Consider the following 24,487-nt stretch of genomic DNA (forward strand, 5'->3'; position numbering starts at 1 on the left):
TCATTTTCATGCATTACTTAATACTTTTATTATTACATATGCATATTCCCTAATTAATATATAACACTATTTTGCATGCTTTAAAAGGTTACCTAAATATTATCATCCTATTTCTTTATTCACTTAACATTCAATATGTAAGATTGATACATGTTGAAAAAGTGTAGCACAGGTATATACATGTCACTACTATATAATATTCTATTTATAAACATATCACAATTTACCTATCCAGTCTCTTCCAATGATATTTAGCTTGCTCCCCATTTTTCTCTATTACAAACAAGGCTGCTATAAACATTATAGTAATATGTCTCCTTGTACACATATGAGAATTTACATGATATTTTCTCTAGGGGTTAATATGCAGGAGTAGAATTGCTAGGTTATAGAGTATGCACATCTTCAAATTTACTATTTTGCCAAACTGTTCTCTAGAATAGAAATATACTATCATTTAGGAAAAAAGTCTCGTATCTCACACTGAATCAGAAAGTTCTATATAGACAGCCCTGAACTTATGAAAGAAGGCTTCCAAACTCCACTTATAATGTGTACGTAATTTGTGATGCACTTTCCAGACAGTAAAAGGCAAAGCAATCACAATTACATTTCCTTACTAGTTCACTTAACTGTTATGTAGCTATATTCTTATCCGAAACAGTCAGGCATGGGTCCAAAGGCAGTCCTTTGCCATAATAAATGCTCAAGACACATTTGTTGAAATGAGTTAATCTTCATTAGGCTCCTTAGCTCGTCTTAAGGTTCTATAATTAAAACTGCATCCACTATTCCCAGGTGTTGATACAACAAAATTTGACAGAAGTATGATAATAGTTTTAGTTTGTTGCCAGTATGTTGCCTTGATGTCCAGTGTTGCGTAGGCTGTTATAGCCATAGCAACAGCGTTGGTTGATACTATTTTTCAGATGCTGACCCATGGATATAACAGTTCATAGTTTGGGATTAAACAGGACTGCACATCCTGATAGGATCCATAGGACAATGCTTTTGGATTCTGTTGTCAGCCATGGTGATATTGAACATGAGCCATTTAAACTACCTTTTGCTGCCCCTATGACTAAAGCCGCTCATCTTTAAGGGTAAGCCCAAAGTAAAAGTATATTAATGAAACAATGTTCTTTTGATAACCGGCACATATGGGTGCTGAACCCCTGGCCTGAATTTATTTCCTTCAAGGTGAAAGTAAAAAAGCCATAGTTGAAGGATCAGTGTGATTCCTTCCACAAATACACAGCAAGTCTTCATTCAATCTATTTAATTTAAGGATTTCTGTGCTAACATTAACAATAGCATCAGCCTAACATCCAACTTCAACCTGAGGCTCAACCAGAGAAACAGCGTCAGAGGAGGCATCTAGTTTTCCTCAGGGAATTAGTGATTTGTTCTGCAGCACTGAAGTTACCCAGACATAGCAACTGAATGCAAAAGAACTTGTAAGAGATAGAATCATCATTCCCTTCAGTTTCTAGATCTCCAAAATCCATGGTGGTCATCTGGCTAAAGGATCACAGGTGCTACATGGATATTCCAACAAAGCCAGGGCAAAGAAAGAAATCTTCCTATCTACTTAATACCAAAAGAAGTCAGGCCCCTGTTTTCTAAAGACACAACAGTTTAGTTTCTCTTGCAGAGTTCTCAGCAGCTGAAATGTTAGGACTTCTTTGAAAAACAGAAAGGCATCACCATCAGATATGAGAGGTGGGTGTAACTCCTCTGAAAGTATATCTGATATACAAAACCTAACTTTTAGAGACGACTTTTTAATGCTAAATGGGTTTCTGAAACTAAACACAGTCCTCTTAGCATAGACTTCTATATGATATGAGTAGCTTAGTGAAAGAAATCAAGTTTTCCTTGGATTTTGAACAATTCCTCATTTTTAACTTTTAAATTTTTTAATTTGACAAAGCATTTAAAATATTTTTGAGAAGGCTTCTTTTTTTTAGTTTAAGAAAGCATTTTTTAACTGTATTTGTCTGTAAATATTCCAGAACTGCAGCTTTGGAATCACTGTTTTCCATCAATATGTTATATTTCAAAGACACATTTTAAGAAACTTTTCTCTCCTAGATTAGCCTTTATTGCTATTCTGGATCAAAGAAATTAAATTCTAAATACAATATCCTCCCACTTTCATGGCACTTTTCTAACTAAAGACTCATTCCTCATTTCTGCATGTTTGTCAGCCTCCTTTCTTTTAAGTATCCGTAGGTGAAGCAATCTCCTTCTCTATCAGTTGCCTAACCAGGAAGGGCTCTGAGTAACTCCAACTTACTGCTCAGGAGCAACTCTTGGCAGGGAGTACTCATTCACCAGTTTGAGAAATGCATACTAGATTTGAATATGGACAAACTAACTTTTTTAAATCACTAAAAGTATGACTTTTCTGGCTATTCATGTGTCCAGATATCATTCATTCATATCATACATATATTTACCTAACCAAATTATGTGAATCCATAAAAAAGAAAGCAGACAACAAAATTAATGTAAAAATAGTTCCACCCCTACTCTATTCTACTAAAGAAGTATGTGCCTAGAGTGAACATCAGAAGTGTAGGTGAATCTATTGTTTCCTCAGTTAGTACGGGTTTTGAATGCTTCTCAGTGGAAGAATCTCACTCCATGGCCAACCATGATTCTGTTGCATAAAGAGAGTATTCTTCATATAACATGGGATTAAAACACAAACCAGCAACTTCATCAATTCCACAAACAAACAGCCATCTGATCTGTTACTGGAGGACAACTCGGCTCTGAAGTGTGTATGTGTGTTCTACTTATCTAGTTAAATGAAACTGACAGGCAGTTTAAGTGGCATCACTTTATTAGAATACTTCTAGCTATTACACACAATTAAACATGAAAATAGGGGCCAGCCCCATGGCCTAGTGGTTAAGTTCAGTACACTCTGCTTCGGTGGCCCAGTTTCAGTGCCCAGGCATGGACCTACACCACTCGTCAGCGGCCATGCTGTGGCAGCACCCACATACAAAATAGAGGAAGAGTGGCACAGATGTTAGCTCACGGCGAATCTCCCTCAGTAAAAAAAAAAAAACAAACTAAACTAAAAATAACAAGATAGTTATTTCCCTAAAAGTAAAATTATATGGTAATTCAAACATTTAGTCCAAATTGATAGTTTTACTATATTTTCACCTAATATAAAAATGTGGAATACAAATTTTTCAGATACTTACAAAAATATAAGACTATTTAACAACATTTGCACATACAAAATTTTCAGATCCTTGAAAAAACAGGAGACCAGCATTCCTTTGATAATCAACAGTAGCTCACAGTACTATTAGTCTTGTCTTTTCTTTTTAATTTTTTTTATTGAGCTAACAGTGGTTTATAACTATATAAATTCCAGGTGTACATCATTATATATTTCGATTTCTGAGTAGATTATACCACGTTCACCACGCAAAGACTAATTACAATCCATCACCACACACATGTGCCTAATCACCCCTTTCACCCTCCTCCCTCCACGTTTCCCCTCTGGTAGCCACCAATGCAATCTGTTTCTAATGTGCTTGTTTGCCATTGTTTTTATCTTCTACTTATGAGGGAGATCATATCGTATTTGATTTTCTCCCTCTGACTTCTTTCACTTAGCTTAATACACTCAAGGGTCCATCCATGTTGTCACAAATGGCTGGATTTCATTGTTTCTTATGGCTGAACAGTATTTCATTGTGTATATATACCACATCTTCTTTATCCATTTGTCCCTTGATGGGGACTTAGGTTGCTTCCAAGTCTTGGCTATTGTGAATAACGCTGTGATGAACATAGGGGTGCATGTATCTTTATGCATTTGTGTTTCCATGTTTTTTGGATAAACACTCAGCAGTAGAATAGCTGGATCATACGGCAGATCTATTCTTAATTTTTTGAGGAATCTCCATACTGTTTTCCATAGTGACTGCACCAGTTTGTACTCCCACCAGCAGTGTCTGAGGGTTCCCTTCTCTCCACGTTCTCTCCAACACTTACTGTTTCCTGTCTTGTTAATTATAGCCATTCTGACGGGAGTGAGGTGCTATGTCACTGCAGTTTTGATTTGCATTTGCCTGATAGTTAATGATGTTGAACATCTTGTCATGTGCCTGTTGGCCATTTATATAACTCTTTTGGAGAAATCTATGTTTAGATCTTTTACCCACTTTTTAATCGGGTTGTTAGTTTTTTTGTTGTTGAGATGTATGAGTTCTTTGTATATTTTGGATATTAACCCCTTACCAGGTATATGGTTTGCAAATATCTTCTCCCAATTGTTAGGTTGTCTTTTCATTTTGTTGATGGTTTCCTTTCTGTGCAGAAGCTTTTTAGTTTGATGTAGTCCCATTTGTTTATTTTTTCTATTGTTTCCCTTGCCCAGTCAGATGTGGTACTTGAAAATATGCTGCTAAGACCAGTATCAAAGAGCATACTGCCTAGGTTTTCTTCTGGAAGTTTAATGGTTCCAGGTATTACATTCAAGTCTTTAATCCATTTTGAGTTAATTTTTGTGTATGGTGTAAGATAATGGTCTACTTTCATTCTTTTGCATGTGGCTGTCCAGTTTTTACAACACCACATATTGAAGAGATTTTCCTTTCTCCATTGTATGTTCTTGGCTCCCTTGTGGAAAATTAGCTGTCCATAGATGTGTCGGTTTATTTCTGGGCTCTCGATTCTGTTTCATTGATCTGTGTGTCTGTTTTTGTGCCAGTATCATGCTGTTTTGGTTACTAGAGCTTTGTAGTATATTTTGAAATCAGGGAGTGGGATACCTCCAGCTTTGTTCTTTTTTCTCAGGATTCCTTTGGCTGTGCAGGGTCTTTTGTTGTTCCATATAAATTTTAGGATTCTTTGCTCTATTTTTGTGAAAAATCTTGGAATTTTGATAGGGACTGCATTGAATCTATAGATTGCTTTAGGAAGTATAGACATTTTAACTATGTTAATTCTTCCAATCCAAGAGCACAGAATATCTTTCCATTTCTTTGTGACTTCTTCAATTTCTTTCAACAATGTTTTATAGATTTCAGTGTACAGATCTTTCATCTCTTTGGTTAAGTTTATTCCTAGATATTTTATTCTTTTTGTTGCAACTGTAAATGGGATTGTATTCTTAATTTCTCTTTCTGCTACTTCATTGTTAGTGTATAGAAACACAACTGATTTTTGTATGTTGATTTTGTGTCCTGCAACTTGACCATATTCATTTATTATTTCTAAAAGTTTTTTAGTGGATTCTTTAGGGTGTTCTACCAGTCTTTTTCCTTTTTTCTTTTTTTTTAATATATACCTCCTATGAGAGATTGGGAGATGTGCCACGTACATATTAAGGCTAATAGTGGCACAAAATGAATTAACATCTATTCACAGCAATAACTAAAATCCGTTTTCTCTTTTTTCTGCCTGTCTGCTTTGAGTTCTTATGTTTTCAATGTGTACTATCAATCTCTACCCTAGATGCCATCAGGTGGGTTTACTGACACTTCTGTGAGAGGATCTTCTCTTATCATTTTGCCTCTTGACTTTCTTCTCATTTTCCTCTTCTCTATAACCTATCTCTGTTTTCTTTTACCTGTCATTTTATATCATTTTAATATCATTTATATCATTTTAATAACTTAGGAAATTAAAGAGAGAGAAATGTGCTTATGAAAGTGTGACAATGCATATGTAAACAAAGTATTACGGCCAGTAATGGATTAGGCACTTTGCTAGGTGCTGGGATAGGAGGGTGAACAAAGCAGTCTTGCCTTCAAGGAGCTCACAGTTTGGAAGGAAAGACAATATCTGAAAATGTTTTAATAAACTGAGGTCTTTTGCATGAGGTCTGAGCCTGAGGTATGTCACACTACAGTCTCCAAAGTTTTGATTAGTATTATCAGACTCTCTATTAGACTAAGGGGCAAGATGACACGACCAGTGAAGTTTTAAATGAAGTTCAAGCCAGTCTGCCAACTTCCAAGTTAAACTTCCTGGGTTGGGTTTGAATAGTTTAGAAGATGGTAATACCAGCACAGCTTCAAATAAGAACATCAAGGCAGAACAAGCACTGCCAAGCAGGCAGAAAAAATAACATTAAGACTTGCTAAGAATGCCCTAAAGCAAATAAAACATTTTGATAACTAGAAAACAAAAATGTAAATAAGCACACCTCTGGTGGCATCATAATCATTACAGCTAACTTCTACTGAGTGCCTACTACGTGCCAGCACTATGTTAAGAAGGGCTTTGATGTATTACATCAGTTGACTTAAACTATATATAGATACATATTTCCCCCCACTCAGATAAGGAAATTTTGTCTTAAAGAATTGAAATAACTTTCTCAAAGCCAGGGAGTGGCAGAGAACTGATTTAAACTTGGAACTATGACAGCAGATGACTTAATGTTATCCACTAAGTTTTTGATCTCCAGTACCAAGAAATTTGGCAATAGTGTACACACTTAGAGAATAATTTCCATTAGGCCAGTCATTTTCAAGGTCTCCTCTTTAGTCTCAGGAGCTCTTATATAAAAAATATTTTGTCTTAAAAAATACTGAGAACTCCAAAGAACTTTGGTTTATGCGAGACATATCCATGATATTTACCATATTAGAAATTAAATCTGAGAAGTTTTAAAAATACGAGAACTGTCAGACATCACCATATATCATACAGCATTTGGAAACTCTACAATACACTCAGGAAAGAATAAGACTGAAATGGCAAATAACGTTTTAGTAGTATCATGAAAATAGTTTTAACCTTGAAAAACTCTAAAAGGACCTCAGGGACACTGAGAGGTTCCTGGAATGTACTAGGTAAGCTGTTGGATTAGAATATTTACTATTTTTTAAAATATATCATGAACCCTCATTACCACCAACTTGCCAGAATCTGGAAACCAGATTCAACCAGAACCTGGCTGAAAACTATTTATTTAAGATAGAGGTCTCATTTCAGAGATGAGGAAAAAAGATTCAGGGAAGTCAGTAGCACATGTCTAAGATCACAGAGCTAGTCAGTGGCAGATATCTAAGCTTACTATATTAAAGAACATATTTTTGGCTTCTGATTACAAAATATCAGTAGACAAATATTTGGGGATAGCTGGTAGTAAGGAAAGCAACTGCATAATAGCTAACAACATATCAAAATTCCAAGGATCTCTTGAATGAGCCAGTATTTCTAGTGTTGTGCAGGAAAAATTAGTAGTGCATGCTTCATTTCTCCATTTACTCGTAACGTGCTGCTCCTAGGGCTTCCACTGATGAAGCAAGTCCATGGTCCCTATTAGATCAGCTTAGGGACCTACATTTCCACTTCCACACAGAATGGAGTAACAGAAATCAGATTAACTTTCACACTTGAAACAACCAAAAAACTAAACAAAATACATTAAACAACAGTTTTGAGACATTGGACATGGGCAGTGCAGGACAGTGATCCCTGAGAGAGGGGAAATAAATAAATCTTATGATTGCTGAGAGAATGGCAGAGGTGGGGGTGAGTGAGGGGGGAGGAGATATCTCAACCTAGAACTCTACATCTAGTTAAAAAAAAAAAAAGAATATTTCAGACACATGGAAGATGAAAGACTTCATCAGCCCCTGACCGCCACAATGAAGAATGTTAAAGACCGTCCTTCAGTTAAAAGGAAAATAGTACCAGATAGAAATATGGATCTATACAAAAATTAAATGTTCTCTGATTACAATGGAATTAAAGCAAATATCAATAATAAAAATATTTCTAGAGAATCCCCAAGTATTTCAAAATTAAACAGTATACTTCTAAATAATCCATGGATCAAGGAAGAAATCAACAGAAAAATTATAGAGTATTTTAAACTGAATGAAATGAAAACACAACACAGCAAAAATTGTGGGATGCAGGTAACACTATGGTCAGAGGAAAATTTGTAGTACTAAAATGCCTGTTAAAAAAGATGAAAGGTCTCAAATCTATGACCTCAACTTCCTTAAAAAACTAGAAAACAAAGAGCAAATTAAACTCAAAGTAAAGGTAGGAGTAGAAGTCAAACATACTGAAAATAGAAAAACAATGGAGAAAACAAATGAAACCAAAAACTAGATCTTTAAGAATGTAAAATAGATAAGCCTCTAGCCATACTGATCAGAAAGAAGAGGAAATAATTCACCAGTATCGGAAATGAGGTAGGAATTGTAACCACAGATCCTACAAACATTGTGTCAGGTAGACTCTAAGATGGCCCTCAACAATTTGTCTTCTGATATTCACACCCCTAGATAAACCATTCCTCTCAAGTGTGAGCTGGCCAGGTGAGTTGCTTCTAACCAACAGAATACGACAAAAGGAATGGAATGTCATTTCTAAGATTAGGCTCCATAATATTGTCTCTTCTATCTTGCTAGCACACGCCCTCCCTTGCTGGTTTTAATGAAGTAAGCTGCCATGATGGAAAGGCCCAACTGGCAAGATACTGAGGGCAGATTCTAGCCAACAGCCAATAGGGAACTGTGGTCCTCAGTTCAACAAATCAAAAGGAACTGAATCCTGCCAAAAACACATGACCTTGGAGGCAGATCCTTCCCCAGTCAGTCTTTCAGATGGGACTCCAGTTCTGCAATACCTTGCTTACAGCCTTGTAAGAGACCCTGAAGCAGACTAATGCCAAATTCCTCACCCACAGAAACAATGAGACAATAAATGTGTGTTATTTTAAGCCACTAAGTTTGTGGTAATTTGTTAATGTAGCAAGAGATAACTAATATAAATATTTAAAAGATAACAAAGAGATATTATGAACAACTTTATGTCAATAAATTCAACTTAGATGAAATGAACAAATAGATATTTCTTAAAATACACAAACTAACCACAGCTCATTCAAGAAAAACATAAATAACTTGAATAGTCCTTTATCTATTAATAAAACTGAAATTGTAACTGAAAATCATACCCAAATGAAAATTCTAGGCTCACGTATCTTCACTGGTAAATTCTACCAAACATTCAAGGAGGAAATAATACCAATTCTACACAAATTCCTCCAAAAAATTACAAAGGAAGTAATACTTCTCAACTCACTCTTTGAAGCCAGTATTACTGTGATATCAAATTCTGACAAAGATGGTACGAAAAAAAACAAAATCCTACAGATCGGAATTACCCAAACATAAAAATTCTTAACAACATTTTAGCAAATCTAATTCAACAACATATAAAAAGGATAATGCATAATAATCCAGTGCTATTTATCTCAAGAATGTGAGGTACGTCTAAAATTTAAAACGGCAATCAATACAATTCCTACAGTAACACACTAAAAAGAAAAACTGTATGACTATCTCAATAGATGCAGAAAAAACATTTTATAAAACCCAACATTCATTTTTTTTTAAAGATTGGCACCTAAGCTAACAACTGTTGCCAGTCTTTTTTTTTCTTCTTCTCCCCAAAGCACCCGCAGTACACAGTTGTATATTCTAGTTGTGAGTGCCTCTGGTTGTGCTATATGGGACACGGCCTCAGCATGGCCTGATGAGTGGTGCCACATCCGCACCCAGGATCTGAACTGGCGAAACCCTGGGCCACCAAAACGAAGCGCTTGAACTTCACCACTTGACCACGTGGCCCACCCCCCCAAATTCATTTTTGATAAGTACTCTCAACAAATTAGAAATAAAAGGGAGCTTCCTCAATCTAATAAATCACAACAATGAAACATATATGTAACACCATGCCTAATGGTGAAAAACTGATTGTCTGCCCAACATAAAGTACAACGCAAAACTATCCACTCTACCACTCCTATTCAACACTGTACAAGAAATCACAACCAATTCAGTAAGGGAGAAAATATCCAGATTGGAAAGGAAAAAGTTAAACTCTCATTATTCATGGATGACACACTATCCAAATAGAAAATCCTCCAGCATGTACAAAAAAGCTACTACAGCTAGCGAGTTTAGCAAGGTGCAGGATACAAGGTCAATATGCAAAAACTTAACTGTAGCTTTATGTAAGACATAACCAGAAACTGAAATTTAAAAGACATTTATTACAGCATCAAAAACTACTTAGTGATAAATTGAAAGAAAGACGCGCAGGATGTGTTCACTAAAAACTATAAAACATTACTAAGAAAAATTAAAGAAGACTTAGAGAGATATACCATATTCATGGGTCAGAAGATTCCACATTGTTAAGATATTGTTTCCCCTTAAACTGATCTGTAGATTCAACGCAATCCCAACCAAACTCCCAGAAGACTTTGTAGAAACTGATACGCTGGTTTTAAAATTTTCAATTTATATGCAAAGCACCTAGAATAGGCAAAACAATTTTGAAACAGAAAAACAAGGTTGGAAGACTTACACTACACTATCAAGATTTATTTTAAAGGTACAATAATCAAGACAGTATGGTATTGGTGTAAAGATAAAAAAATCAATGGGATAGAATAGAGAGTTCAGAAACTGACCCTCACATCTATGGTCAATTGATTTTCAACAGAGATAACAAGGGAATTCAACGGGAAAAACGATAATCTTTTACACAAATGGTGCCAACAAAATTAGACATCCTTATGCAAAAAAAAAAAAAAAAATCAAGTTCAACCCTTATTTCACATCTTATCCAAAAAATGAATTCACAATGGATCACAGATCTAAATTAATAGTTAAATGTATAAGTTGTCTAATTTACTATTTCTTGAGACTGTTACTAGCAGTCAAACTCAATCCATAAGAAGAAATCCACATGAGAAAAGTACGTGAGAGGTGTATTCTATTCCTTTTTTAAAGATTTATAATTTACAATAACATTAAAATCTGAGAAATCTAACACCAACAAAGAAATCTGTTCAGTTTTAACTCAATAATACATAAATATATTGGACCTTGGAGCTTGGTATTTACACACTGTGTATTAACATCCTATTAAGCACAGTTTGAGAAACTATGATCTTGTTCAAAATTTTTGCTCTACATGTTAGGAACTAATGTCCAGAATAAGTAACTCATTTGACAAAGTACACTTGTCTAATGGGAAAAGTCCCCAGGTTTAAGTCTTCTGTTCTTTGTATTACCAAACAGATTATCATTTTCACTCAGTGTGCCCTGGATGTTTTATAATCAGGTATTCCTTTTATTTCTGTGCTTCTACTCTCCCTGGGCCATCATTATTGTAACTTTTATCACGCTATAGTGTGATAATCTGTTTTTCCCATGAGAAGAACCAGCATTCCTTTTGCCCAGGGAATATACACTGATCATTTCTGTTTTGTCCAACTAATTCCAGTGACTAGAAAACAGTGAAATCTCACTAAGTGCTTCATGAATGAAAGAAATGGGAGAAAAAAGGATTTCCATGTGAATGGTCCACAAACAAGTGTACTGGTAAAATTCCTAACACAGTTTTATATCAGAACAGATCTGTAGCTTTTCATGAGACTAGATGTGAAAAGAGGAACACAAAGACTACTTAATAAATTCTAGATATTGTGCTAAATACTTTATAAAACTTCCTCTAATTCTCACACCCTTCTTATGAGATAAATCTCTTTGTAGATGAGAAATCTGAGGTTCAGAAATTAAGTATCTTATCTTTTCTCAGATCAAATATAGTGGTGAAACCAGGAAGCAAACTTATCTGAATTCATTCAATGGCTTATATTTTTCTACATATAAAATGTGAATAATACTTTTTTCTTTCTTTTTTTGGGTGAGGAAGATTGACCCTAAGCTAACATCTACTGCCAATCCACCTCTTTTTACTTGAGGAAGACTGTCCCTGAGCCTACATCTGGGCCAACCCTCCTCTATTTTTCGTATGTGGGATGCCACCACAGCATGGCTTCACAAGCAGTATGTAGGTCTGCGCCCAGGATCCAAACCCAAGAACCCCGGGCCACTGGAGCGGAGCACGTGAACTTAACCACTACACCACTGGGCCAGCCTCGTGAATAATAATTTTATAAGAAATAATGATAGTACTATCATCTTACAACTTCTAGGGTATCTGTCTTTAAAGTCCTGGACAAGTAGGAATAACAACTGTTTTGGGGTCTCTTTTAATTTTGACAAGTGTGATATGGTAGAAAGGGACAGTAATTTAGAGTTATACAGCGTGGTTACTAGTCTTGGATGTTTAATATCTGGTAAGTTATCTACCCTTTCTGAGCCTCAATTTCCTCACTCCTAAAATGGGCAGGATTTTAAAAACAGCTTCTTGGTAAGCTGGTGTGAAGCTTAAAACAGGCAACATGACAGATTTTAAACTATATTGTGACAAATGTTAGTTATGATTATTGCTATTAATAAAAATAGGTTAAGTGGACCCAAAAATGTATTCAGCCAGAATCTACCCTCCATAATGAATATATGCCATTATAGTCTCATGAATAAGAAATATCCAAATTTACAGAAAATAAAAAAGCTGCCAGAAAGTAAGACCTCAACAATTACAAAAAAGGACATAAGAGATTCAAAGATTAATATATTTTGACTTCCACTTGTTATCTTTAAAGACTGAGCAATGAGAAGATTAAAAAAAGAACTGTAAAGATCAATCCCGATAAAGATGCTATTTCATAGGCATACAAAGTTAAGCGAAACTCACAATGAAGTGAGAAACTGACATAAAGGCTCTTTCTGAAAGACCAATGTTAGAGCACCTCAATAGGCTCTGTCCCTGAAAGACTGGCTAGACTGAAAAAACAGAAGGTTTTACTGGCTTAAAAGGGAAGAGCGGACAATCTGATAGCTATGTGGTTTCTTTCACTTTAAATATCTCCTGGCAAGAGATTTAAAGGAGCTTACATCATCCTAACCCAATTTTTTTCTTATCCAAGAACATTAAGATTATAATTTATAGGAAGGTACTATTTTGAAGGCAACCAAGAGTGACAACAACACTTTCTCTCATGGGTTTATTTAAACCTAACTTTACAATACACTCTTTTCTTACCCACAATTTTCTTCACATTCGGAACATTCAGAAGGAGCAGTTACATAACAAAACAGAGATTAATGGGAACATAGATGCAATATATAGAAAACACTTACTTTAATTCTCTGTCCCTCCTGTCTTGCTTTGCTATTTAACTGCTTCATCTCGTGTTTTGTACCTGAGATCAAGAGGCATAAAATACTATTTCAAAATTTGTGTGTCCTAATTACTGCATTTGAACTCCTAGTAGCTATAAAACCTACATCATTTTCCCTTCAAAAATAAAAACAATAGCAAACAATACACAATCTAGACAAAATATCTAAAGGAGAGAAAGTAACACTAAACTTTATTACCCATCAATGCTGACAAATGAGGGACAATAAGTAAAGACTATTTTATTTATTTTTTATTCACACAACTAGATTTTCCCATTTATAAGGGAAATTATTTATCAAAATCAAACAATCTGGTAGCTGTATAACACAACTACAATTAACCTGTCAAAGCCTAAATAAAACACATGGATTTTAATTCAAGACTCATCATTCTGTGGGGGGACTGAGTCTATATGATTTTTTATCTTCCTCAGTCACCAAGTGTGCTAATTTTTTTTTCCCTTTGCAACATCTCTCCTCTTTCCATTATTTTGTGATCTTGATTGCTCCTATCATCCTAATCTAAGTCTTATTTCATCACAAGTGGGCCTGTGTAGTAACACCTTACCAGATCATCCTACTTCTTGCCACTCTTTCCCTTGCGTCCACCCTTCATACCACAATATATCTTTATAAAACCTTTTGTGTCATTCTCTATGTAAAAGTCTATTTTTAATTGGCTCTCTACTCTCCAAAGGATAGACTATATTTCTTCTACAGAAAGGTTATCTGCCTTATCATAGTATATACCTACAAAGCAAGCTGTTTACTATTTACTGATGTTTCGTGATGTTGGGGCCTCTATACTTGTCGTCCTATCATCCCACATTTCCAGAAAGTTATCCTCTTTTCAACCTGATTCATACAAATACTGGGTGTCCTATAATATTCTAATCAAACACTTCCTCTTCTAGTAAGTCTGTCCTGACCATCCAAAGTAATCTCTCCCTCTCCTGTAATCCCATGGTAATGAATGAAATTAATTTGGTAATTAATTATTTGCTAGCTAATTATAGCTTCTCCGTTGCTGCCTCAAAAAGAGTTCAAGTTCTATAATGTGTTTAACTCTTAAGGTAAATATGATTTGTATTTCTAACCATATTCCCCAAACTCTAAGATATAGATTTATTCACTTCTGACATTTCAGAAACTGAGTGCATTCAGAAATCTCAGCATCTTAAACTGGGGGACCACAGTAAGCACAAGTTCCTTAAAAGCAGGCAGACAACATTATCATCCTTATTTACCAGGGTGGTTCTCATGCCACTGTGCTCTGCTGGGAGACAAAAACAACAGGTTGTCTCTATCTAGATATTCCCAAGGCCCTTACTGTCAAATGTAAATGAACTACACACCAGGTTTTCCCAAAATTATGCCAGTATAACCCTTCCTGGGGTCAGGAAGACCTCCGTGTAGTTTTATAGATAGCACATGAAGGGAATCAAGGCTTTATTATACCATGTCCAACTTGCTAACCACCAAATTACAGAGTGGCTCTTAGCCAAGCTCTTCCACATGAATGAAGAGACATTGAATACCTGCTAACAATGGAGAGATCACTAAGCAAAATTAAAGATCCCTTTAGCCATATCTGGCAGAAATGGTCTAGGAGTTGCTACAGAAGTAACATTAAACTCATCCAGATAAGCTTATGGACTCCTTTCAGTTTCTGTAGAATCTGAAAGCTATTTGTTTACTCTAGTTGAATTTTTACTTATTTTTGTTTCCCTTATCCCAAGTACCTACCTGATCTATGGCTTGGGGTAAGACTCTTAGAAGGCTAGAGTAATTCCTGAATCCTTGTACCTTCATATTTTCATTTTCATTTTCTTTTCTACCTGACCTGGTCTATCAGGCTGCCAGTCCATGTGTACTCCTAACAACTAGTCTGAGAAATGACCACTGCTAGGGCTTTTTAAATAAACTTAAGTCTCATATCCTTTCATTGGGACAGGTAGCAAAAGTCATAGTATGCATTAAACAGAAAGACCTCAAAACATACCTACTATATATATCCCGTAATAAAAAAGTCCCTGAAATTATTTTGCGCTGTCACATACAGCAGCTAATCCAAGTATTTTAAAGCCAATTCATCACCACATAACTGGTTTTCCCCTTCTCCACTAATATGCCTAAGACCAGAACTTTAGTAGGGTAGTTATTAGTACCCACCCCTCTTCTGTCAATGAAAAAAGGAAAAACAAAAAAAACTGAGGCAAAGAGAAGTAATGTTCCCAGAGTCATACAGGGTAAGAAGCAGGAGTGCCAGAAATAGAACCCATACAATGATGCTATTCTGCCTCACAGTACGGTATATTTGCTAGGCAAATTTTTTTACCATATCATGCCCCATGTCCTTTTTTGAGATATCAATTACAGATTCTCTTTTCCCCTTTCTCTTCTCTCTTGTTCCATTCCTTCAGTATATGGTAGAGAATTTAAGACAGTTCTTAAGTTGGGAAATACTAAGAGGTAAGGGGTTAAAAAGTACTAGCATAGAATTCAGAATATCTTAGTTCTAGGCCAGAGGCTGCCATTAACTAGGCAAACCGTCTATCCAAATCTCATGTGTATTTTGTATCAATAGCACACATCTCAACCTAGCCAAATCCCAAACGCTCTTAGTTTCTTCATCTATGAAATAAACGGACTGTACATAACTAACATATATCCTAGTTTTGAAAATTCTATAACACTGTAAAATGGGGAGGGAAGAAGAGCAACATGGACACGATTGTTTCATTCTGAAAACCATATTATAAAGAGAAGGGAAAACTATGGTGGAAATTTAGCAATTAGAAAAAAATAAGCACTCAAACGCTATTCAATTGAATATTGCTTCTTTTCCAAAAACAACTACCCTAACAGATCATATATAACCTGAAAAATGTTCAAGATTAAAATGCCAACTCCTGGTCACTGATGGTGCCTATAAATATAATTTCTATTAGTGGTTACCTGCCAGTGAACACATTTAACTTTTAAATTAAGGAATGAAAAACTCTGTATCTTAGGAAAGAGTGTCAGCAAGAAGACTTCTCTCTCCTGTGAGCCCTGTCATAACCCCTAGCCCAGGGTGCAAACCCCAACGGTACTTCAGCACTTTGAGCTTGGCCTATGTTGGGTAGCAGAGCTAAGAGGGCAGGAAAACCAAGATGGCATGGCCCCTTGGAGTTTCCATGAACTAATATGATCAAACAACATTTCGGAAACAGAATTTGTACATTAGGAAATATAATCATGAAATGCACAATCAAATATTAGATATTTGGAGATAATAATAATAATGGTGGTAATAGTAATAGCCGTTTTCATTCTATCAATAAATGAACTACTTCATAGCTATTATTACATTTCATCTTTACCAAAACCCTACAAGATACTGTGTAAAATTATCATAATTTTAGAGATGAGAAATCTGAGGTACAAAGAGGTTAAGTGACTTGTCCAAGATCATCGAGTATAACTCTCCGAAGGCTGTGATCTTAAATAAAATGTTTCACTAAGTAATGTCATCACTTAGGACAATAATTTTTAAGCATAAGAAAGGCCTATTACCATTAATACCACCACTATCTACTTTGAGCTTCGCCATCTTAAATCAACTTTTTTTCTCCCTCGATCTCCAAACACAATTAATTCAATAAATTAACGATTCTTCCCCAATTTGATTATATCCAGCAAACACATACAGAGCATCCCTTATGTATAATACAAAGCATTGTACTAGACAGACTAAAAGTTTTATATCAAAGTTTGTCACAAGACTTCTGCTTTTCCAAGAAAGAAATAGACAATTGAAGGGAAAATGAAATAGATTTTATTTGTGTCCTTTACAAATCTAAAAGAAGTAAAAGTATATTAAGCACGACTGAACCAGCAAATAATTCTTATTCACTACACTTAGAATGCAGCACATTTGCAAATGTACTCATTCATTTCAATTTGTTTAACTGTTACATATAGCTCTAGATGATGAATTTCGATATACATAGGATAAAAGCCAAGACTTACAGAGCACTATGTTCCAGACACTGATCTAAGCGCTTTACACATATTATCTCATTTAATCCTCACAACAACCTTATAAAGTAGTTATTATTATCCCCATTTCACAGATGAATAAACCGAGGTACAGTGGATTTGAGTAACTTGTCCAGAATCACACAGGTAGTAAGTGGCAGAGCTGGGATTCCTACTCAGGCAGTCTGGCTCCAGAGTCTGCGCTCTTAACCACTGCCTTCTAAAGAGGAAAAAGAGAAATCTGAAACTAGAGTAAATCATTTGTAACACCATAGTAAATAAGAAAGATCATAATATTCTCCGGCCTTTATGATTGGTACAATGTGAAATACAGAAAACTGTTTGCTGAAAAGAATAAAAAATAAAGGAGGGTGGAGACAAACTCATTAACTATACCTCTTGCTCATGTCTAAACTATCTGAGATTTTAATTGTTCCTTTCAGTCTCTGAAAAGGTGCCTTAACCTCAATCATCACTTTCACAATTTTTGAAAACAGTACACACAGCACGATAATGCTCGTCTGTTCATGTGTGTGTTTTTGTTCTGCACAGGACTCAAACAAAGGAGAGAGGTCTGAGGTACATGTCGTGAAACTGTGTTACTTCGCCCCAACTGTCTCAAACATGTTCTATCTCAGCTCCACATTTCCTAAGAAGGCTGACTATGTCTACTATTTCTTCTATAACCATTATTAGGTACAGCATTTATTTCCGTGTCTGCCTAACAAAAACTCTGTACTGAACGACGCACTGTAGGTAGTTCTGATACCCAGAAACTCAATCAACCACCTGTGTACCGTGCAGCTACTTTTCTGGTGGATTTGGGAAAAACACGGCAGACATAACAGATGGGAGCCCTGCTGGAATGACTTTTCCCACTTTTGAGAGAACAGGTATAAGGCTAACACAATGATGAGAAGTTTGTGGCCTCTTAACCACCCAACTCTGGTGGAGCTCACTTATGCATCAAGGTTACTAGAGCAGAACGGCATCTTCATTAGAATTACATTTGAAGTCAGGACTTAGGCAAAAAAGTGTACAAAGCAAAAAATCCAAAAAGCTGTTAAATAAATGTTAAGTTCAAACTACATGATTTTTGTATAGCCAATCTTGTACAGTAAAATGTATAGTAATATACAGTATTAATAGAGTCCAAGTGCCAAACGTGGTTTTACAGTATTGCAAAAAATTATTCTTTCCCCCTTATAGTTTTGAGTGGGGGCAGGGAGTGAAGAGAAGAGCAACTCAGATAGTTGAATCCATCTAAATTAAAAGCATATGTTTTATGACTTCACCAAACCACTCATTTTGCAGTTCTTAAATACCTTTTATTGTGGTCTAGAGTGTTTTCAAACTTTAAACAAAAGTAAAATAAAAAATCTTTCTATCAGTAATATAAAATCAAATTATTTTTTAAATAACGCAATTTGCTATGATGAAAATGTATTATTTAAACAACATGGTAAAGTCTAAAAATAACTTTCATTCACATAATTACTACAAATGTACCTGCAATTTCATTAAAGTTTAAATTGACTTGTTAATAATTTTACTAACAATGTGTCAAAATTGGTTTTTAGCCAATATCAATATTTATTTCTGAATTTAAAAAACTCAACATACTAAAATACTCAGAATGAAATACTTTGGTCAACTAACATTCTTATTAACAATTATAACCAACTATACTTATGATTATGAAAAAAATGGTCAAGATAGTGATGGTGGTTAATGATAACACCCAAAAAGCTGATAATCCTCCTTCAAAGGAACACTGAGAGCAGCTGCAAAGGTAAACATAAATGTCTTTCCTTGGTGAGAAGAGTTCAGTGGAGAAATAAATGGTTTGAAATTGTAAATAAAACATAACTTCTTAACTAGCTCACTAAACTATTTTAGGTTCAAAATCATGACTATGAAAGAAGCAGGAAAGTTAATGAAAGAGAAGATTTCAAAGGGAACAAAAATAAAGGGTAGCATTAAGTCGCCAATCTATCTGATCTCTCAGTAGACAGGAAGGACTATGTACATATATATATTTATGGTTGTATGGTAGACTGGAAATATCCAGAGATTAATCTGTGTTTTTTAAACAGGAAACTAGTTTACTATAAAATCAATTTTTTTCACTGCACACAATACACCCTCAAAAAATAAATTCAGAGTAAAAAAACAGAATTTCACATTTAACCTGCAGATCAAATAGCAAAAAGAAAAGCAAGATTTGCTTTGAAGTCCACCTCTAGAGGCAAACAATTTCAGGATCATGAAATATGTAACTGTTTGGATACATTATTATGTTCTCTTCTCCTAAAGTCCTATTTAGCACTTGAGCAGAAAAAATTGAAAGCTTGAAAGGGAAGTAAATATAAGGTACAAAGGCACCATTTAATGCATTTTAAGAAATAACATGCTATTACACACAGTAACTCAGGCTCCTGAAAGACAATAATCCAATATTAATCAATAGCACTGTGTTCTCCACTATACAAAATCCCTACTTCAAAATCTAAATAGGAAACCTACCTTTGTATCCACAAAATTATTCAAAGAATCAAGAACTTTTAAAGGTAGAAGGACATTCGGACACCAACCAGTTTAACTCTCCCCAAGATAAAATAACATGTCCAAGATTAAATGGCAAGTTCATAGTACAGCTGACAGTAAATGCAAGTCTTGTGATAGCCAGAGAAGTGCTCTTTACACTACAGTCCTCAGCACCGATTGCTGAAAGGAAAACACTAAAACTCATGTTTAACAGTCTCTCCATATCTTTCTGGATTCCATGTGACTATCTCAGTTCTTCCCAAGGTATTTAAAATAAATTAAACATAGGCTACAGCCAAATATAATAGCAAAACCACATATTTTAACTCAGCATTTTTCAATGCAAAACAGTGAAACCCATATGCAGACTATGAACTCCAAGCACATATTCAGTTTTCCTTCCACTTAAGTGAATTTGCTTCTAGGGTTAAGTACCCATAAATTTTATGCTTGTCTATCTTTTCTTGGTTAATTCTGAGAAAAATAAATAGTTCATTATTTACTCAAAGTATGACGTTTTGGAAAAGGTATCTTTTAACCTCACCAATTTACTGGGGAGTCTGGGAGCACAGAATTTAATTTTATTGCCAATTCTTTGGTCTAATTTTCAATCTCTCAGTCTCATTAAAAGTTTTGGGAATTTTTTGTTTGTTTATTGCTGGAAAAGGCTCTAACCTTTTGACCTTTCAGAGTGTAGAACATTAAAGCTTGGTCCTATTTCCTCTTAACTGCCAACCAAGAAATGTCATCTCTTATGTCTGATTTGATATGCTTCCAAGAGACAGGGCTAGAGAGTCTCTGATATAAACAGCTGATGACTATGAGAGCAAAAACAGAAGAGAGACTGGAAGCTGGTACTTGGAAAGCCAGTACCATCTCTCAAAGCAAATAAACAATACATGATGAAAAATGGTCATGTATAGAGAATACTTAGTGAGGCATTCCAAGCTTTTCCAACTTTAGTGAAGAATATTGTAGGTAGTTCAGGTGTAGAATAACACCAAGAATATTTTCTTCATTGTAGAAGATAAAATAGACTTCCAAAGTATGACAACTAATGGAAAGAATGAAATTCATCATGAAGGTACTGGGTAATCTACTATATTCCCAAGAAAATAAGTTAATCTTCATTTCTCTTAAGAAATAAGAGTTCATATATGAAAGAACTTATTCTGCCAAATTATCTTTACAGTTTTAATCAAAGGTTGATGAACAAACTTACTCTAGGTGAGTCATAAGAGGGGCTTGGTTGACCACTTGTTCCCCAAGATGTTGTACTTCCTCGTTCATCCATACCTAAGGAGAGAAGAAAGTGAAAAATATAAATCCAAAAGGATACTATGATGGATTTTTTTGTATGATATAGCAGAGAGCACAATTCAACAAGTGGTATTTGCATTTGTGTGGAACTGGCTGTACATCAATTCCCGTCTCAGAAACCTGTAAAAAATGTTACTTCAGAGTATCTTCCTCACTGCTCCATACAACACCCTATATACACTGCAGAATTTCAGAACCAAAATATGTCTTTGGAGATTTTAGAATGGGGCATAATCTTGGGCTCTCCATTTCTGTCCCCATCCATTGCTACTTCTAAGAGTAGATGAACTCCCCAACTTTCTATAGTTTAGTACTGTCTACATGAAAATATGAAGAATTCAGCCATTATAGACAAGCCTTAGAAAATGAAGCAAGTCAAACTGTTCAAGTTAATAAAACTAGTTTCCATCAGAGCACTGATTAGATATTCTTAACTGAAGACATCAAACTATAGCAAACCATATCAAATCAATGTTAGTTATAACAAAACTAATCAAAATGATGTGACGACTCACCCTAGTAAAATCTCCCCTAAAATCTGATTCCAAATGAGTAGATCCACTCTTAAGAAAATTTCAAAGGAAAACTCAAAGTGAGAAAGGATCAGTAACCATTAACAAGAAAACAATTCCTTGTGCTCCTTAATGTACCTTCTGAAGCTTTGGCTCCATTATTTTCACCTTCCAATCAGTCTCCAGAAAAAGCTGAAAGAGTTGGAGATCTCTCAATCCAGCCATTTCTCCCTTTTCTGCTTTGAGGACTAGTCTTTTTCATCCTTGACTCCTAACAGGCTACAGTTTCCCAATCCCTTCTGAGTTTTTTCTATGATGAAATACACATAATTGATTTTTTTTGTTTCATTCTTGAATGAGAAAACTCTAGATGTTACAAAGACAACATTCTGCTAAATTTAGAATCTCATTTTCTTCAAAAAAATTTCCTTGAAGTCCTCTGTGATTTAGATGGGAACATGGTCTGTAATAAGTTAAATGCCACAAATTCTCTAGTAACTAGCCACAATTCCCAAGGGTCTTTCATGGGGACAGAATTGCCATTTGAAGGGATAGATGACAAAAAGCAGGGAAAGGGGAGTCCGTTTCCAAAGCAGAATCTACTAGTTACTAATTCAGTTAGTAGGAACCTAACTTATTCTTTTAATGCATCTGTATTTTCTATTTCAAGTGATTAATGTATATTTTTTAAAGTTTTTTAAAACCATGTAGAGAAAAGATGGGTACCTACTACAGACAATATGCCAGGCACAATTTCAAGTGAACCAGAAGCTTTGAAAACATAAAGATTATGTGTAAAGATACACAGTGTTTTGATCATTCTTGGAGAATTCTTATTAAAATTCTAGAATTTAAGAAAGATTCTACACATTTGGGAATTTTCATGTAAAAAACAAACTTTGTTACCAGCTCTCCAATATCACCTGTGGGCTATTTTCCAAGCATTTTCTTTGCAATCAACACCGTGGAACAGCAGATAGGATTTCTATGAGATCCAGTTGCTACTATTAACCTACAAAATGCACTAATATAAAACTACTTATGAAACTGTAAATAATTTTATGAAGTTTTATTTTTTTAAAAAAGTCATACTTCTATTTGCAACTATTTTTCTATAAGTAAAGATTTTTTAATACTATCTAGTCAAAGTAAAATACAAAAGTAAATTGGCTACTGAAAGCAGAGTCTCAAATACTTGTACATCCATGTTCAGAGCAGCATTATTTACAATAGCCAAAAGGTGGAAGCAACTCAAGTATTCATCGACAGATAAATGGATAAACAAAATGTGGTATATAGATACAATGGAATATTATTCAGCCTTAAAAAGGAAGAGTTCTTACACTGCTACAACATGGATGAATCTGAGGACATCATGTTAAGTGAAATAAGCCAGTCAGAAAAGGACAAATACTGCATGATTCCACTTATAACAGGTATCTAGAGTAGTCAAATTCAGAGTCAGAAAGTAGAATGTTGGGGCTGGGAGAGAGGGGGAAATCATACTTTCACTGAACACTTAGAACATATAATGGAAATTTATTTTGATGATCATATCCCAATAAAAATAATCAAATTACAGTTTGTTTTATGACTCTGAATTGTCTTATATCAAATGATTAATAAATTTGAGGCCTCTGTGTTATTTTAAACACATTTGTAAAAGAGAATATAGAAAAGATGGGTGCCTGCTACAGAAAACATCTAATACAAAATTTAAAAGAGATACATGAAATTTTGTGAAAACACACACTCATTTTTCATCAACTGACACTAATCACTTCCACAGCATGAAGGAAGAGCAAAGATTAATTAAATAAAATGTTAATTAAACCATTAGCTAAAGAGTACTACATATCAATGATACTGGACATAGCAGGGGGCTCAAAGGATGCTACAGAATAACAACGATCTGGCTAGGTTTTAAACTCACAGCTCTATAGTTTTATTGTTAACATATCCAGACTCTGAGTAGAAGGCCGTGGCTGGCACTGACAAAGGCAAGAGTCATCTTTTAGCATCAATGACTCCTTTCTGCTGAAGACAATGGCTGTACAAACAGAGAAATATGACAGGAATAATAAACATTGAAAGCTTCAGCCCTAAGACTAAGGTAAGCAGAAAAAAAGAAATTACACACAGAAATTAAACTTAACACAGAAATTATACAAATTGATCAAAATCTGAAAAACTATTTTTCGACAAGAAAATACACCATAGTTGCAATACAGTAGTTAGGGGGAAAAACATTTCTATTAAGGTACACCTGAACCACCACTGCCATATTTTCTTTCCTTCCCATTTCTAGTCTACACATGCCAATTCACAATTTTAGAGAAGCTAGTTCTTCAACTGACAGACTAAAATGATAGATGTAAGAGAAAGTTTAGCAATAAAGTGGCAGAAACACTCTGAGTCTTGCTTAACTTTCTAATAAATTATTCTATTTCTATTCAATAAGATTAAAAAAGTTAATCAAGGGGCTGGCCCTGTGGACAAGTGGTTAAGTTCATGTGCTCTGCTGTGGCAGCCCAGGGTTTCACTGGTTCAGATCCTGGGCGCGGACATGGCACCGCTCATCAGGCCACGTTGAGGCGGCGTCCCACATGCCACAACGAGAAGGACCTGCAACTAAGATATACAACTATGTACCGGGGGGATTTTGGGGAGAGAGAGCAGGAAAAAAAAAAAAAAGACTGGTCACAGTTGTTAGCTCAGATGCCAATCTTAAAAAAAAAAAAAGTTAATCAATAATTTAACTAATATAAAAATTTAAATCACTCTTTTCCTTTTTAATCTTTCGTGTACATAATCTCTCAAGTACCTGCTTTTCTGAATGGAACCAATTAAATAAAATCCAATATATATTTTGATTCCATGCATCCCATTTTAAAGGGCATACTATTTTTATTTAATATTTTCCAGTAGAAAAAACATTAAATTTTTGACCTTATATCTAAAAACAATGGTTTG

General features: G+C 35.0%; 1 protein-coding gene across 17 annotated transcripts in view; it reads right to left on the reverse strand.

Annotated features, from left to right (window-relative positions):
• TCF12 (transcription factor 12) overlaps positions 1-24,487 on the reverse strand; it is a 348,736-nt gene that overhangs the window by 182,874 nt on the left and 141,375 nt on the right. For 15 of the 17 annotated variants that reach the window (XM_070579213.1, XM_070579180.1, XM_070579162.1 and 12 more), the window contains exon 4: positions 20,905-20,978. In XM_070579213.1, coding sequence (XP_070435314.1) covers positions 20,905-20,978 — 74 coding nt within the window. Of the gene's footprint in view, positions 1-13,070; positions 13,133-20,904; positions 20,979-24,487 lie in introns of all 17 variants that reach the window. The other 2 variants (XM_070579242.1, XM_070579261.1) reach the window with 1 other exon arrangement.

The sequence above is a fragment of the Equus przewalskii genome, chromosome 1 (genome assembly GCF_037783145.1).
Source record: "Equus przewalskii isolate Varuska chromosome 1, EquPr2, whole genome shotgun sequence".
NCBI lineage: Eukaryota > Metazoa > Chordata > Mammalia > Perissodactyla > Equidae > Equus > Equus przewalskii.